Source organism: Siphateles boraxobius, unplaced genomic scaffold, assembly GCF_051911475.1.
Source record: "Siphateles boraxobius isolate OS27281-9 unplaced genomic scaffold, OSU_SipBor_1 151, whole genome shotgun sequence".
NCBI lineage: Eukaryota > Metazoa > Chordata > Actinopteri > Cypriniformes > Leuciscidae > Siphateles > Siphateles boraxobius.
In genome coordinates, this window is record NW_027508757.1 from 1,013,370 (window position 1) to 1,032,263 (window position 18,894).

The 18,894-nt window shown below is 40.4% G+C and overlaps 1 protein-coding gene across 1 annotated transcript; it reads right to left on the minus strand.

The window, feature by feature from the left end:
- Positions 1 to 387: 387 nt before the first annotated feature.
- Positions 388 to 17,133, minus strand: LOC143738793 (zinc finger CCHC domain-containing protein 24-like). Its single transcript, XM_077230868.1, has 4 exons — positions 16,862 to 17,133; positions 14,707 to 14,907; positions 5,433 to 5,597; positions 388 to 622 (listed from the first exon to the last, which is right to left on the minus strand). Exons 1-4 carry the CDS (start codon positions 17,036 to 17,038, stop codon positions 509 to 511), a joined length of 657 nt encoding a protein of 218 aa, XP_077086983.1. The 5' UTR covers positions 17,039 to 17,133; the 3' UTR covers positions 388 to 508.
- Between the last annotated feature and the right edge of the window lie 1,761 nt (positions 17,134 to 18,894).

Consider the following 18,894-nt stretch of genomic DNA (forward strand, 5'->3'; position numbering starts at 1 on the left):
TTATTAAAAGCTCCAGAGGAATATTTCACATGTAAATCACAGCAACCTGATATCAAATAACAGGTACTTGCACCTTTAACACCTCAGAGTGATATTATATATATATGTATTTACAGTAGTCAACATTTGAAGTGGATCAACAGTTATACATGAAGTTTGAACAATACCCGTTCTTATCTTATGACAACTTTGATGAATGTTTTGATCCACTTCAAATGTTGACTACTGTATATATATCTCACAGTACGTTTGTTTTTGTTTTGAATTTTGTGTTTAAGTTTTGTGGTGCATCATTTACTTTAACAACCACAGATTTATTGTTAAAAATATATATTTTCTCTGGCAATCAACATATTGCATAAATGCGGCTGACACCATTTCAGTTGCAATTACCCAGAGTTCTGCTTTAAATCAGGAATCAGTGTTTATTGTCCAGCTAAAGTGGAGCAGATTTTAGCACCGGTTACGAGGTGAATGTGTGTGTATCTGGTTTTTAGGATGTCAGAGGTCACTGAACTCGACGACAGTAGTATCCGAGATTCTTACACTTCTCACAGAGATGCTGAGGATGTTCTTTGCTCTGGTCCGATACGTCCAGGCCGTCGGGTTTCTCCAGAGGACGCTGCAAACACAGAGGAAAGATTTTAAATCCTAGATCCCTAGAAGAATTCCTATTCTGCTTTTTCTCCATGTTCATCTTTCTTTAGTGTGTAATGTTGCTGTTTGATCTTAAAACAAATGTTTCAAAGTCCCTCCAGCGGGAGTTCTTCTCTATATCAGTGTCAGTGTTTCGGAACTCCCTTCTCCAATCACAACACACTGATCCAGCCCACCAATCAGAGCACAGTGTGCTTTTCAGAAGGAGGGGCTTCATAGAGACAGGAAGTAAACAGAGCGTTGCTGACAGACTGGGAAGAGGAGCTGCAACAATGGAGGACATGAGGGAAATAATCAACATTCAAGCAGGAAAACCTGTTCTAGTAGACTCAAAACCAAGACTTTGTAAAAGGGCTTAACTCTTTAAAATAATTCCTGATTTTAAAAAGCCAAAAGGCAGCCATGATGTCTACATAAAAGCATGGATCTTAAGAAACCTTTTAAATACAGAAGAACATCTGGTGAACGTTACAAAGGAAAAAGGGACGTCAGGAGCGTTGAGGAGAGCACATCCGACTTGATGCTCTTCATCAAGTGTTTTCTACTCGGTTCATAACTTCATAACCTGCCAAACTTTATCTTGAGTCAAAAGACATCTATTACATCAGTGTCTCCAGTTTCTGAAGTCCTTATTAATAACAAACAGATGCTCGCCAACTTTTTATGGTTTCAAGTCTGTTTAGATGAAATCAGTTGTTCTTTTGCGGCTCATTTTATATAGATGCTTCAATAAAGAAACTCCAGAAAGCTTGCAAACATTCGCTGAGTTCCTGAGCCGTAAGCTGTAATGCAGTTGTGTTTATATGGACAAGACAGAAAACAAACACAGAAATGAACATCTCAATCAGTCTCTTTGTCTTGTTTTCTAGTAAAAAAAAAAATCCATAAATTGAGAAACATTTAGTTGGTAAGTCAGATTGCATAAGGTGAGTCTGTTAATTTTTTGACCCAGCACGAACCCACGACCCAGCACAAACTCTGTAGAAATTCTACAATAGAACGATTCCTGCTTCCAGAACTCTGTCATCTGTGATTAAACCGTCTTCACGTCGGACCTGTCGACATCCCTCGACCCCTTCATGCCTCGAGCCCTTCATCCCTCGAGCCCTTCATCCCTCGAGCTCTTCATCCCTCGAGCTCTTCATCCCTCGAGCCCTTCATCCCTCGAGCCCTTCATCCCTCCATCTCTTCATCCCTCGAGCCCTTCATCCCTCGAGCCCTTCATCCCTCGAGCCCTTCATCCCTCGACCCCTTCATCCCTCGAGCCCTTCATCCCTCGACCCCTTCATCCCTCGAGCCCTTCATCCCTCGAGCCCTTCATCCCTCGACCCCTTCATCCCTCGAGCTCTTCATACCTCGAGCCCTTCATCCCTCGAGTCGTTCATCCTTCGACCCCTTCATCCCTCGAGCCCTTCATCCCTCGAGCCCTTCATCCCTCGAGCCCTTCATCCCTCGAGCTCTTCATCCCTCGAGCTCTTCATCCCTCGAGCCCTTCATCCCTCGAGCCCTTCATCCCTCGAGCTCTTCATCCCTCGAGCTCTTCATCCCTCGAGCTCTTCATCCCTCGAGCTCTTCATCCCTCGAGCCCTTCATCCCTCGAGCTCTTCATCCCTCGAGCCCTTCATCCCTCGAGCTCTTCATCACTCGAGCCCTTCATCCCTCGAACTCTTCATCCCTCGAGCTCTTCAGCCCTCAACCCCTTCATCCCTCGAGCTCTTCATCCCTCGAGCCCTTCATCCCTCGAGCTCTTCATCACTCGAGCCCTTCATCCCTCGAACTCTTCAGCCCTCGACCCCTTCATCCCTCAAGCCCTTCATCCCTCGAGCCCTTCATCCCTCGAGCCCTTCATCCCTCGAGCCCTTCATCCCTCGAGCTCTTCATCCCTCGAGCTCTTCATCACTCGAGCCCTTCATCCCTCGAGCTCTTCATCCCTCGAGCTCTTCAGCCCTCAACCCCTTCATCCCTCGAGCCCTTCATCCCTCGAGCTCTTCAGCCCTCAACCCCTTCATCCCTCGAGCCCTTCATCCCTCGAGCTCTTCAGCCCTCAACCCCTTCATCCCTCGAGCTCTTCAGCCCTCAACCCCTTCATCCCTCGAGCCCTTCATCCCTCGAGCTCTTCAGCCCTCAACCCCTTCATCCCTCGAGCCCTTCATCCCTCGAGCTCTTCAGCCCTCAACCCCTTCATCCCTCGAGCTCTTCCTCCCTCGAGCCCTACATCCCTCGAGCCCTTCATCCCTCGAGCCCTTCATCCCTCGAGCTCTACATCCCTCGAGCCCTTCATCCCTCGAGCCCTTCATCCCTCGAGCTCTTCATCCCTCGAGCCCTTCATCCCTCGAGCCCTTCATCCCTCGAGCCCTTCATCCCTCCATCTCTTCATCCTCGATCTCTTCATCCCTCGAGCCCTTCATCCCTCGAGCCCTTCATCCATCGAGCTCTTCCTCCCTCGAGCTCTTCATCCCTCGAGCCCTTCATCCCTCGAGCCATTCATCTCTCGAGCTCTTCATCCCTCGACCCCTTCATCCCTCGAGCCCTTCATCCCTCGAGCCCTTCATCCCTCGAGCTCTTCATCCCTCGAGCTCTTCATCACTCGAGCCCTTCATCCCTCGAGCCCTTCATCCCTCGAGCTCTTCATCCCTCGAGCCCTTCATCCCTCGAGCCCTTCATCCCTCGAGCTCTTCATCCCTCAAGCTCTTCGTCCAGTCTCCAGTTGAACTCCATCTCCGTCAAAAGCCCAGAAACCGAGAGTAACACTGAAATGTATTGAAATGTATTCAGCAAGCAGTTGGCGACTCGTCCACCACCTCATCGACCCACTGCCTGGGTCACTCCACCCCGGAGCACAAGGCCATGGAGGAGTGCATTTCAGGAGGCTCTTGAACAACACTTCATTCGTCCCTCGATGTCCCCTGCCGTATCCAGCTTCTTCGTTTCCAAGAAGGACGGAGGCTTGCGGCCGTGTATCGACTACCGAGCACTGTCAAGTTTAGTTATTCTCTTCCTCTGGCCCGGATGTCGAAGAGCTGAAGCCACTCAATACCAGCCGGTTTTCAAAACAAAAGGTTTGGCTCTCCACCCACGACATCCGTCTTCGCTTGCCCTGCCGTAAGCTGAGTCCCTGCCATATAGGGCTGCGTTCCAGTCCAAAATTGTCATGCCCTTCACTCGCTAACTTCCCTCTGTCTCGTTCACTCAGATGTGCGTCAGTGCTTAAGTTGCATGAGTGCCCACTACTGGCGGAAACTGCACTGGGCTGAACTGGAATGATAAGCCCTTGATCACTTGGAATCAGCTATGGAGTTGATTTATTATTTACAATTTTTTTTCCCTTTAAGAATTTGTTTAATGCAACATCCAAATGTATATAGGCGTGTTTGGGTTGTTTTATATAAAAAAATTAAATTAATATATCATAGAGTTGTTTTTGGTGGTGGTGATTAGATGAGATCTGCGGTGACGTCACAATCGTGTTGCATTGTGGTATATGGAACTGCCTGAAGTGTACATATGAAGTAGACTCGCTCCCTCGGTCAAAATCGAGGGAACGAGGGTCTGTCCATATAAAGGTACCTTGTCCACTTCACGAAGTGGAACGCACTTCAAAATGGCGGCAGGGATTCCCCCGAGGGGAAGTTCGCAAGTGCGTGTCTAAAAGTGGACAGGAACGCAGCCCAGGTCCCTTCACTGTGCAGAGGCCGGTCAACAAGGTCACCTACAGGCTCACCTCACTACCGTATCTTACCTTCATTCTACGTCTCCCTCCTGAAACCCTTCACTGAACCTCTGTCCTCTTCCACAGAACCAGTCGACTCACGGCGACTGGGTCCCCACCTAGACTACCTGATCGACTGGGAGGAACGTTCATGGGTCTCTCGAGATAATGTCCTGGATCCGTTGCTACTCACCCAGTTCCACGAGGATCAACCTGACCGTCGAGCCCCCCGAGTCCATCAGCCGTCAGGAGCCGGCCGTGGAGGAGGGAGTGCTGTCCCAGAGTCAGCCACACCGTCACAACCCAAGTTATCACCAGGACCCGCCCACTTGTTCTCAATCACCTGGGGCCTCATTTATAACCGTTGCGTCTACACAAAACAGGCCCTGAAAAAGGCGTACGCTAGCCTGGCTCCGCCCTCCTACGTACTTCCGCTCAATTTTCATTTTCCTTCAGTACTAGTCTGGGATTGTGCTGTAGTCTTCGGTTTTCTCCGGTCAATTTTTTAGCGGGCCAATCAGCGAACAGAGGGAGTGGCTGAGAACGATGACGTTGATGTCGTGCGTTATTTTGAGTTGTAGTTCAGTAATGGCAGCGGAGAAAGATGCCACCGAAGCCATTCGGTCCTTTGTGCCAACGCTGCCGAATATCAAGAAGTTAAAGCCAGTGAAAGAACAATCTTTGCTTTGTTTTGTTGGTGGCCATGATGTTGTGGCCCTCCTCCCCACGGGGTTCAGGAAAATACATGCGTCACGACCAAACGTCAGCGATTGGTTATGGCAGATCCAGAGTGACTCTGGGCAGATCCAATAGTTTAAGACTTCAATAAAGTACCCGCCTACAAGGAAGTTAACGCTTGTCAATGGAGCGGTGCCAGACTCTATGTACAAATGAAATGTACGAGAGTCTGGTGGGACCAGGCTATAACACATAAACATTGTGACATGAACATTAGACTAATAGTTAAATCTTGTTTAATTTAGCTAAATTATCTTAAAGGATGTTTAGATATTGCAACCTAATGACAGAAATGCTGTTTTTCATTCTAAAGTGAGTTTCTGTTCACCTGTTTGTGAGGATAGACGTTGATGTGGCATTTGATGCACTCCTGACCCATGTTCGCCCATGAGTTGCCACTCATCCATTTCCTCTTGCATTTGGGACACTTGTACTCTCCGAAACACCTCTTCTTCCCCTGATACGGCGTCAGACCCTCTCCTTTAGGACGAGCCTGGTAACAAAACAATCTTTAGTTCATCAGTAGACTTACAAACGAGAATCGTACATGCAGAGGCGACTCAACTAAAAATAAATGACTGAATCACACACTCAACATATTTCAGTACCATATATACTATCGTTCAAAACATGTCAGTGAGAAATTAATACTTTTATTCATCAAGGATGCATTAAACTGATCAAAGGTGACAGTAAAGACTTTTATAATGTTAGAAAAGCATTTCAAATAAATGCTGTTCTTTTGAACTTTCTATTCATTAAAGAATCCTGAAAAATATAATGTTTCCACAAAAATGTCCTTTACTGTTACCTAAAACTGTTTTTAACATTAATAATAATCATAAATGTTTCTTGAGCAGCAAATAATGATATCATAGTGATTTCTGAAGGATCATGTGACACGGAAGACTGGAGTAATGATGCTGAAAATTCAGCTTTGATCACAGGAATAAATTACACTTCACTATATATTTACATTGGAATAATATTACACTTCTTATTTGTTTTTGATCAAATAAATCCAGCCTTGGCTTGGTAAGAATAAAAAACATCTTTCAAAAACATTTAAAACTTAATAATTCCAAACTTTATTAACTAAACATTTTCTAAATGTTAATAGTGTTATGTGTCATATAGGTTTTCAATCTTTAATGATGTTTAATTTATTGTTTTTTTGTGCATTTGTCGAACTGTCACAGTATTTCGATGTTGCAGTTCTTAATGTAAACGTTATGTTACGCTGTTAGTTGTGTTGCATTAGAATATTTGATATTACATCACAGTAACTTTCTGAACAGTGGAATACAATTCAAGATTAATCATGTTGCAGTTTAAATGTTGCCAGAAGAAACACTAGTAAATATCAGTGTAAACTGTCTTCTCTTTCACTTTCGTCTGGTTCAGATTTAAAGGACTGATTTGTTTGAATGAAGCTTCATAATTGAATCTGCGCACAAGAATCTGTGTTTGACACACTCACATGTCTTTAATCTCTTTGCTGTGGATATTATGAGTGTTAGTCATGATGAGTCTGTCTACGGCTGGCTCAGGATCATTAAGATGCTTTAAACATCTTTCTGAAATCATTTAAGCTGCATTTCTAATAATTCCAGAGTCAGTGTTGTATTTGAGGACTTATTTGTGTTATATGAGCTGTGTGACTAATATGTGATTTAATCAGAAGCATCTGAGCATCTCACGTCTCACTCTATATAAACCACCTGCTGCTTTACTAACCACACACTCACTCACGCACGCACACACACACACACACACACACACACACACACACATTCACACGCTCACTCACACGCTCACTCACACACACATTCACTCACTCACACACACACTCACACTCTCACTCACTCACACACACACACTCACTCACTCTCTCACTCTTACTCTCACACACTCACTAACTCTCTCACACACACTAACTCACTCACTCTCTCACTCTTACTCTCACACACTCACTCTCACTCACACACTAACTCTCACTCACACACACTAACTCACACACTCACTCACTCTCTCACTCTTACTCTCACACACTCACTCACTCTCACTCACACACTAACTCTCACTCACACACACTAACTCACACACTCACTCACTCTCTCACTCTTACTCTCACACACTCACTCACTCTCACTCACACACTAACTCACACACTCACTCACTCTCTCACTCTTACTCTCACACACTCACTCACTCTCACTCACACACTAACTCACGCACTCACACACACTAACTCACTCACTAACTCACTCACACACACACACACTAATTCACACACTTACTGACTCACTCTTTAACTCACTCAACTTTGCTCGGCTTACTGATGACCACTACTACAACATTTGTGCAACTTAATATCTTTGTCTTTATATTCCTCCAATTAACATAATTATCTAAGGCAACCAATCAAAATTCAGCAGCCAATCAGTTTAATATATAAACATGATCATTGAGGAATGTGCTGTGTACGTCCACAATGCTGTCAAAACGATCCCGTTCACAACGACTCAAATCGCTGTATTCTGCTGCCAGGCCAGTGTGTAAAGAAACACTATGTGCCAATAGACTGAACACATGACACATGCGCATGATGTCACCACTTTCACAAATTTGCGCTTTTGTAGTTTACACGGAAACGATAACGGTACAAAATTCTGAAATATTATTACAATGTAAAACAGCTGTTTTCCATGTGAATATATAGTAAAATGTAATTTATTCCTGTGATCAAAGCTGAATTTTCAGCATCAGTATTAGAGTATATAGAAATCAGTATAATATATGATGATTTGATGCTCAAGAAACACTGATGTTTATCATCAATGTTGAAAACAGTTGTGCTGCTACATATTTGTGTGGAAACCGTGATTTAGAATTTTTAGAAAGTTCAAAGAACAGCATTTATTTGAAATAGAATCTTTTGTAACATAATAAATGTCTTTACTGTCACTTTTGACAAGTTTAACGCATCTTTGCTGAAATCATTGAAAGGAAGTCATTGCTATGTCGTACCTAATGCCTATTGGCTATTAAAAATAAAAAAAAGTGCTCTTTAAAGTCTGAAGTGTTAGATGTTGTCCCGGCTCAAGCCCGGTTGAGTTATGAAGCAACAGTGACATTGTTTATTCAGTGTCTGTAATCACGACTGGAATGTGTTCGGGTCTGAAACGCCTGTTAATCTCCGATCGCCAACAATCTCTGAAACGTGAGTGAATGAAATGAAGATGTTGACAACTCATGAAAGATGATACGATACTGCCTCATGTCCGAAAACACCCAGAGCCATCCGTCCGAATGAAATATGATGAAAGAAAACAAAGAAACAAAACACTGAAAAGAGCAACATGAACATTCTGCTGAACATCTCCATTTGTTTTATACAGGAGAAATTGATTCGGCTTTGGACACAAGTCAGTTTTTTTATTTTGATTAATTTAATTTTTTAATTTGATTTTAATTAATTAATTAACTACCCCTTTTAAGTCAACATGATACAAATACGACACAATAGGGAAGAAAAGACTTCTTGAGGAAAAGGAAAAGGCTTGAACAAGAAAAAAGAAATGTGGGCGGGGCTTGACTTTGTCCATGGGGAATTGATTGGATGGTTGTGGTTTGCAATTGGAGGATCTCATGTGATTGACAGGTTGCCCCGCCCACACCATCAGAGAAGAGAAGCTGCAAGAGGAACTTATTCTGATTCAAGACCAACAGAATTCAATGTTACCCAACGAGTCAAACACCGTTGCCTCAACGAAGAGTTTTAAATGTAACGATATTGCTGAAATGTTAAGGGCGTGTGAATTCCCAGCATGAATAAATTATGCAAACAAAATCAAATTTACCCAACAAAGTAGTGTTACTTAGGGTGTGTTCCCTCGGGGCCGCTTAGAGGCCCCTGTAACCTCTATATATGAACAATACTATAGAGGAGTCGTCATCATCATCATCATCATCATCATCATCGAGTCCAGCTGCGGGAGTTTGGCAGAGGCAGAACCATGTTAACAGCTGGAAATGTGAGTTCAACACACACATACACACACACTCCCACACACATACATACCAACCCACACACACACTCCCACACACATACCCACCCAGACACACTCAAACACACACACACACACCCTCTCTCTCTCTCTCTCTTTCACACATACTCACATATATACACACATACTCACATATACTCAAACACACACACCCTTCAGAAGGAGTAAAAGACTGTTTTGATGTGGTAAACTAAACTCAGATTAAAGGATAGTTTACCGTGTGGAAACTGGACGGATCATAACAGAGATTCCCTGAACATTCACTGAGAGTTTGGATGAATAATGAAATAATTCTCAGGCTTTTGAGCTTCAGGGTTTTACATCGGACAGGAAGCAGTGACCAAACACCAGCATCATCGATATCTGGAATGTTTATATTTTCTGAATTCTTTAATTGTAGTAATTTTGTCGTGTCCACATATTCAATGAATATGCAAATTAGCAATGACATCATCATCTAAGTCGTTCATGTAGACGGACAGCACACCTAAGACTGAATGCATTATTATTTACATTGGAAACATGAGGACATTTGTTTTTGGATTATTAACCTTGCAAACACTGTAATAATCTCCTCTGTCCTTGCTGGGTTTTTCCGCACTCAATCTAGCGTGCAAAGACTTCCCATCGGCCGCACGGATTTGTTTTCCCAGAGTTCCACAGTGGAGATTCTCCGCTCTCGTCCATCTGGATCCCATTAGAGCGAACAATGAGATCCAGTGGAGAACATGTGCTCCGTTACTCCCAAACCTCTTCCCTCGGCTCTGTTTGCATTGGCATCGAGAGCATGTGCAGATGCACGAACGATTTAACCAATCTGTCATCCTTTTCATTTCTTTACATCATCATAATTAGTGCTCAGCGGCTAAAATCATTCCTATCGACTTGTATACTATGATTCTGCGTGTAAACTTCCCATAATGCATTTCTTAAATCTGCTGCAGTGCACTCTGGGAGTGACTCCTGACAGAAATCTGATCCGGTGCCTGTAATTCAGAGCCACATGTTTAAGTGTCAGTTTAAGATTTCCCAGCAGCCCCTTTCAAACCCCATCAAACTCTGTCCACGCCTCTCATTAAAAACATGAAGAGCGTGAACGTGCGGTTTCAACTTTACTGAGCAAAACTCAGTCGTTCAGAGAAAGTTTGGGAAATTTGGGATCAGTAATGAATACTGTTATTCAGCGAGGACGCTTTAAATTGATCAAAAGAGACTTTAATAACATTACAAAATATGTCTAATTTCAAATAAATGTCTTTTGAACTTTTTAACATCAACAAATCCGGAAAAATAAAATCTATCACACTTTTCACAAAAATATGAAGCAACACAGTACATAATAATAATCATCATAAATGTTTCTTGAGCATCAAATCATCATATTATAGTGATTTCTGAAGGATCATGTGACACTGAAGACTGGAGTAATGATGCTGAAAATTCAGCTTTGATCACAGGAATAAATTACACTTTACTATATATTCACATAGAAAACACAACATTATACTCCATTGCACAATGAAGGAGAAACTTCTGAATCATATTTTCCTCCAGGTAAAGAATTTTAAACACGCTTTATGAATTTACTGTTGTTATTTTTTTTCTTTAATAACACTGTTTTAATAATTTTAATAAGTCTGAAAACCACAGCCAGGATTTGCTCTACATGTAATAAATGAAATCAGTTTTACACACTCACTGTTGGCCATGAACCAGCCTGACAATCATGCCAAAGGGAGAGTGATATATTTTAATATGCTCTTAAACTTGACTAATAAGACTGTTTTTATAGTTGCACTGGTTTATTTACAGTGGTCAACTTTAAGATATGTATAAGTTACGAGTTGTATGGAGTATTTTTATGGTGTTGGAAGCCTGACAGTATTATTACAGTAACATCTCTGTCAAACACCCACCGATGTCATTCCTGTCCCACAGCATGAGAGATTTACATTCTGTGTGTTCTGCCTTACACACACACACACACACACACACAGACGATGTGTCACATTATTTGACTGAATAACAGAGAATGTGTCCAGTGTTTAACACTCTCACATTAACACTCACTCTGCAAAACTCACTGACTCAAAGCTATGGAGATTTGTTTGGTTACTTGTATGTTGTAATGTGGTCGCTAAGGAGATCTGGGTGGTTGCTAGGTGGTTACTTACTAACTTAAGTCAAAAGGGGGTCACACATTGGACGGGAAGTGCCATAGAATAAAAAAAAAAGACTTTTTTACATACCGCAATTATGACTTTTGTCTCGCAATTATGACTTTTTTCTCACAATTCTGAGTTTACATCACATAATTATTACTTTTTTTTCTCTGAATTTTGAGTTGACAACTTGCAATTAAGACTTTTTTTTTTAATTCTGAGTTAACATCTCGCAATTTTGAATTTTTTCCTTGCAATTCTGAGTTTATATCTCGCAATTCTGACTTTTTTTTCTCCGAATTAAAAGGAAATAAGTCCAAATTGTGAGAAAAAAAGGCGCAATTACCATTTTTATATTTTTTTACTCCATGGAGGAAAACAAGCTTCCATATTACTCAGATCATACAAACCGCCAGAATCATACTTTACACAAGTACACAAAACGCAGATGCACTTCAAGCATCGAATCCCACTCAACAACATTAACCTGCATTCTTGCTTTATAGCACTCAAGGGGGCGCTATACCATCAAATGTCTGTGCAAATAAACCAGATATTGATGTTTTTTATGTTATTATTTTCATTTCTAGCTATAAACATGCCTCCATAACTTTAACTTGCTCAGTAAAACATTCAAACTGTTGCCTTACCCTAAAAAAATAAGAGAAACCCGACCACAGAAGAAGTTTACACTGATGTCAGATACATTATGGCAATAATGAGAATTGAAGACATACTTGCATGCTATTATAAATTATATTGTGAATGATTTTGGAACAGCACAACGCATTCAATTGTGCTTGTGTAGCTAGAAGTGTTTGTGTTCACGTACTTGAGTGAAGTGTGTTCCTAATTCAATTTTGAGGATCAGTTTCACGACTACCTACAAAAACAACAGATGTCTTCAGCACTTTAAAATTCTTCAGGTAAATTTGATAACTAGGGAAAGAAGATACTGGATTATAGAATTACTGCTAAAATATAACACTGGTGGAAGGTCACGAGAGAGTTTACTGTGTCCTTTAATGAGGGAAAGATCTGTGTCAGAGTATTGTTCTCAGAGTCCAAAACCAACACTTAAAATTTTGCGAGTAAATAAAACTAGTTGGGCGGAAACTGCAACGTTACAAAGTAGCAGAGTAAGTGCTGATTTAAACCTCGCTGAAGTGACTAGAACAATCCAAATCAGAGACAAAAACAGACCATATACTAAAGAAAAGCTCAGTTCTGACTCAAATGTGAAAAATGTACCATTAGAAGTTTATTAAGGATGTTTTTAAGATGTTAGGATGTTTTTTTGTCAACATATGTGAATAATATTCGTCCATCCAGTCAAATATAAATCCTGTTCTTTTATTCTTCCGGTCTTTGTGTCCAGCTGTTTCAGTGTTGGGTTTCAGTGAGACGGACACTGACAGGCGGACAGGCAAAACACAAACAGCAAAACGTCGTGATTAAAAATTCCCACCTACTTCTGGAGCAGGAGAGCAAGAGATGTGTAAAGTAGATAGAGGTAATACATCTCAAATTCTGGCTTTTTTCTCGGAATTTTGGCCTTTTTTCTCAGAATTCTGAGTTTACATCTCGCAAATCTGACTCGGAATTCTGACATTCCTGACTTTTCTTTTTCAGAATTCTGAGTTTACATCTCGCAAATCTGACTCGGAATTCTGACATTCCTGACTTTTCTTTTTCAGAATTCTGAGTTTACATCTCGCAAATCTGACTCGGAATTCTGACATTCCTGACTTTTCTTTTTCAGAATTCTGAGCTTACAGAGTTTTGTGGATCCCAGGTTGCTCTGGGTAGTTGTTAGATGGTTGCTAGGGTGTTGCTATGTTGCTAAAGTATTGATATCCAGTTGATAGGGTGTTCTGGGTGGTTGTTCGGGTGTTGCTATACAATATGCCAAGGTGGTTCCTATGCGGTTGCTAGGGTGTTCTAAGTGGTTGCTAGGATGTTGATATGCCGTTTCTAGGGTGTTTTGTGTGGTTGCTAGGAAGTTGCTGGATAGTTGCAGTGGAGGTTGCTAAGCTATTCAAAATGTTGGTTCTAAGGTGTTCTGGGTGGTTGCTAGGTAGTTGCTATGCAGTTACTAGGGTGATTGCTATGATGTTCTGGATGTTACTATGTGGTTGCTAGGATGTTGATGTGCGGTTTCTAGGGTGCTTTGTTTGGTTGCTAGACAGGTGCTAGGGGGTTGCTAAGCTGTTCTGAGTCGATGCTAGGGTGTTCTGGGTGGTTTCTAGGTAGTTGTTATGGAGTTACTACAAGGGTGGTTGCTATAGTGTTCTGGAGGGTTGCTAGGATTTGAATATGCTGTTTCGAGGGTGTTCTGTTTTTTTGCTAGGCAGTTGCTAGGGTGTTCTGGGTGGTTGCTAAGGTGTTACTAGGTGGTTGCTAATTGCTTGCAAGGGGGTTTTGGGTGGTTACTAGGATGTTCCTATGTGGTTGTTAGGCGGTCTGGATGAGAGTTTTGCAGAAAAACTGAGAAATGTTGGAAATGTGTGCAGAATATGCAGTTCTACTAATTTTCGTGTCTCAATTCAAACTCTTAATATATTTTAAAGATTCAATCTATATCTAATGTAAAAAAAAGTTCTTCTGAAGTTCTTTCTGTAAGTTTTAAAATAACGGTATTTTTGATCTGATTGTCCTGATTTAAAGCAGGAATCGTCATGTACCTCAGAGATCACAGCTGTTGTTTCTCAGGACGTTTCATCTCTTGTTATCGTCTTTCCTTTCATGTCACCTGAGATTAATTACAATGTTGAGACAGTAAATTTTGTGGAGAGCAAAGATCTAAATCACTTCATCGTTCTTATAAAAAGTTTTCCCTCGGTTTCTTGAGATGACGTGATGTGTGTTTGGCTGAATTCTCTGGACTTTCTCTCATCTATGACAGCCTATGATGTCATGAAAGGCAAGAAACTGTATCGTCTTTCATAAACACGAAAGGTTCATCTGGCACTCATTACAGCTGCTCATGCTAACAGGCAGATGGGTGGGGTGCTGGTCTGTTGCAATGAATTGTGGGTAAAATTTTGCAACGCAGTTACACACAAATTCCCTGTGGGGGCGGGGCTAGCAGCATTGGTGTGTTCTCATTGGCTACTCAGTTTCTGACTGACAGCTTATTGGCCTGGAATTGAAGATGCCTTCTTTTCTCATTTTTAGTAATATAAAGTTAGGTGTTTTGTTTTTGAATGTTATTTTATAAATCAATCCTGTGATTATGATTGACAGGTTTAGATGAGCTCAGGTGTGCAGTAGTGGGTGCAGTCGTGTGTGTGTGTGTGTGTGTGTGTGTGTGTGTGTGTGTGTGTGTGTGTGTGTGTGTGTGTGTGTGTGTGTGTGTGTGTGTGTGTACCTGCGGACAGTCTTTGATGTAGTGGCCCTTGTTGAAGCACAGGTGGCACAGGTAGTTTGGCGGAGGCTTCTTGTACAGTTTTCTGGGTTCAGAGGCGAGCGAGAGATTGGAGAAGTTGTCCGTCAGTAAACTCAGACCCTCCACGATGTCGTTTAGTGAACCGTAGGGAGACGAGTCCTTATATAAGCTGCTACACAGAGTCTGTGGAGAGAAAGAAAACACGTCGCATTACATTGCAAATTGCATTGTGATGTCCAGTATTCTGACAAATCTAGTAAATCACCTTGGTATTCATGCACAACTTGTAATATAATAGGAATTGTTACATTTAGATTATATAAGTCATTTTATTGTGTTTTTGTCTCTTTTTAAAAATATCTCTATATAGTTTTCATTAAAAAAAACAGTTTTTACCTCAAATAAGTTTATTTATAGTTATTACCTGAAATAAAATGTTTTTAGTTTTTTTATATTTTATTTTACTTCAGTTGACATTTATTAGTTACGAAAATATTTTTTATGATTTTAGTTAAATAAAATAATCATGCTTTGAATGCAATGCAAGTCCCTTTGGATAAAAGCCAAATGCATGAATGCACTTAATGCAATTGCATTTCTTTTTATATTTCTCTTTTTATAATGCCTTTATTCAGTATGGACATTTTCTTAAATATTTACTTTATTTCGCCCAAGCTGCCAGTAGGTGTCTGACCACTGTTGTTTTTGCTTGATTAGAAATACAAATAAGAACATAAAACAAATTCATTAGAAATATTAAATATCAAACGATCCTCTTTACACTGACACGGATTTCCTCTTTTTTTAATAAACACTTTAATTGATTGTTTTTTCTCAGTGGTGTTCTGCTCTGCTTTCCTCTCTCCACATGATCTGTGTGAGCGGGAATGTTCCATTTTCCTCAGGAAGACAAACTTTGCCACATGATTCTCCGATCTCTTTTTCTATCTCATGATGTTTCATGTGCGGAATGGAATATTAGCCTACTTCATATTGAGAAGTACATACTCTATACTATTTTTTAGAGCAAGTTAAATAATATGCAACGTGCAATGATAAACATTTAAAAAATACATGTAAAATTAGTATGTTACATGATGTGCATGTGTATCTGCTAGTAGAGACATCAGAAAGCAGCAGACACACACACATGCATCATCAGGTATTTAAAATACAGCCTGCATTTTTCATATCTCATATATCAGTTTCAGAAGGATGATTTTATGCACCTATAATATAAATTCTGAACCCAGATGTTTTCCCACGCTGCATATTTGGAGCCAAACCACTAGAATTTCAAATCTTTTCAGCCAAAACTGTGTTTTTTCAATCAGCTGACCCCATTCAGCCTGTTTTATTTGTGCTTTCTAAAGGCAAAGTAAGGGATACTTCATTATTTCCATAACACTAACACTTGCAATAAAGGGGTGCCATGTTTGAATAATGGTATAAGACTTAAAGTAATATTTAGGGGGTTTATTTACAGTGGTACTGAACTATTGTCATTGTGTTCATACACCATGTTATTCACAAGTTATTCAGTGCTGCTGTCCAAAATGGTACGTTTTTGTTACTTAAAGATTGTGATTTATCAAGAGCCCAATTTACAGTAAGCTCGTCATTTTCAGAGCAATTTAACTAAACAGGAGCAGATAAACTGTTCAGTCAGTTCCCCCTCCGATACACACCAGTTAAACCTGAGACAGAGGTGCATTATGGGAGAAGCTTGTGCACAGCTGGTCCCAAATGAAACCAGTCTCCTTCTCTGCACAAATACTCATGATGGTGCTCTACTACACCAACACAGTGATCTTGTTAACCCATAAATGCCTGACTGCCCACTCAGAGGAGGAATTGAAGAACATTTTTTCATTTATTTGTGGGCGACGCTAGAAGTGTCATGCATAGTTTTCTAATGCGTCCAGTTCTGTAGATCTAGAATATATATTCCTGTAACTATATAACTAGCTATAGTAGGCTAAGACATGCATCTGTCTGAACATGTGATTATTATAGAAACATAATGGCACAGCAATTACTGAAGTCTGACACCGGCAGATAGATAGATAGATAGATAGATAGATAGATAGATAGATAGATAGATAGATAGATAGATAGATAGTCGTGACGTCATCACCTCTCTGCGCTCGTGCATGAAGCTGCTGATGACGTCAGCAGGTTTGCTGTTGTAATAGTTCTCGTCAGATGCTGTAAACTCGTCATTATTTCTCTTCAAATCCTGCAGCGACAGATAAACCCAGTTCAAAAGTTGCGCGGGCTGATAAACCGAGTCTAGAGCTGAACCCAAACTCATCTTCCTTCTGATAAATCCGGTTCAAAATCAAATAGAAAAGGATCGTGTTTGTCCTGCTGTTGGCTCACACTGAGTCCATTGTTGCAGAATGACAGGACGGGACAGTTCGTGCAGCTCGAGCTCTGAGGAAAGTTAAACCGCAATTTACCAATCCTGTGCTGGAGGGTTGGATGATGATGATGATGATGATGAATATTCATAAGCTGTGGAGTCACCATCGGAAGGTTTCCAAGAAACGTCAACATATCATAATTAATATTCAAATACACGCACAATTTCGAGGATTCCAATGAGCGTCATTTATTACCAATATCCAGTGACTAGCCTATTGAATTTTCAGCAAAAAACACTTTTGCTGCATCTGAATTGGGTCAAACCGTTAAGATTACATGAGAGGTCAAAGTAAAAACACTTATTGTGACCTAGTTTACAATGAGTAAACTATTAAATCTTTTATTTATCAGGTGCTGTAACAGGTTTTCATGCTCTGAATATTCTTCAATACTGCACACTTTAAAATGATTTAGGTTGTTTAGAACTGGATTTTGAGGGATGTTACAGACTTTTGGAATTATCAAATGATAGCCTAATGATTATTAGGCTATAATTAATCGTATTATTTACTTTATCAAATAACAAACCGGCATTATCATATAATTGTAACACATCAACAATGAGACCAGGCAGCATATCGAAAAACAAGAAAAATAGGCTACTAAAAAGAAATAAATGAAAATAAAATGCAAAATTCCGTTTAAATGCAAATCAGCTGCTTCAAGGGCGCGCGCGTGTGTGTGTGTGTGTGTGTGTGTGTGTGTGTGTGTTAGAAGCTCCGATTACCTCACGCAGACAAGCACTAAAATGTCAGAAAATGTTCTGTTTTTTAGGTTTAAACCGGAGTCGGACAATAATGGAGAGAGTGACATGTAGAAGCAACTGGACGTTTCTGAATGGTTAGTTGATGAATTTATGTTGCCGATGTGGAGTTAACTAACTTCAAGTCTTTGATTAGCATATTCTGTAATGATAATCTTTAAATTGCTTGTGTGTGAACTGTGAACTGTTGTAAAATACCTAACCCGGTGATGTCACTAACCCGGGAGGAAGCTTGTGTAGTCCCTAGCCGTTAATTGTTGTAGTCCTTAAAAAACGATTTATTTAAAAGCAAATATCTTCCTTTGCTTTGAACTTTGAGCGTTGATTGAAATAAAATAAAACATTTTTTTAAATGCCTCATGGAGTAACTTTAAGAAATCTACATATGTGTAAATAAAACTTGGCTGCAAAAACATACAGTAGGCCTATTGTTACACAAAAATTAATTTTGCAAAAAGACACCGAACTTAACCACGTGATAGTCAAAAGCAGGTATTGCATTTGATTTATCTTCAACAACTCATACAATCTGTCCCAAAAGAACAAAAAAAGACGTTACTGAGATTCAATATCTTTTTGACAGAATGTACATTGCTTTCCAAATTAAACCTTAAATGATAATGATTATAACTGACTATAAGGTAAAAGTGTTGAGATCACGTGATCAGGTGTAGATTCTGCCCTCTGCTGCTCATGTGAGTCCATTACAGGCTGATTAAAGAAAAGCTCTTGAACTTTGTGTAATGTGAAACTCTTGTGGGTGTGTCTTTCCTTTTCCTTCACAGCTTTGTCTGTTTCATATTTACATTAACATAAATATTATTTCATATTGTAAGAAACATGGAAGAATGAAATAATTTCTAAGATGTAATCTGATATTTAATATGGTTTTACTATAGTTGTTAGGATCAGGGCAAGTCTTGACATTTCTTATAAATGGTGTTTCCCTCTCTTATCTGTAAGTTGATGACGTTCATTCA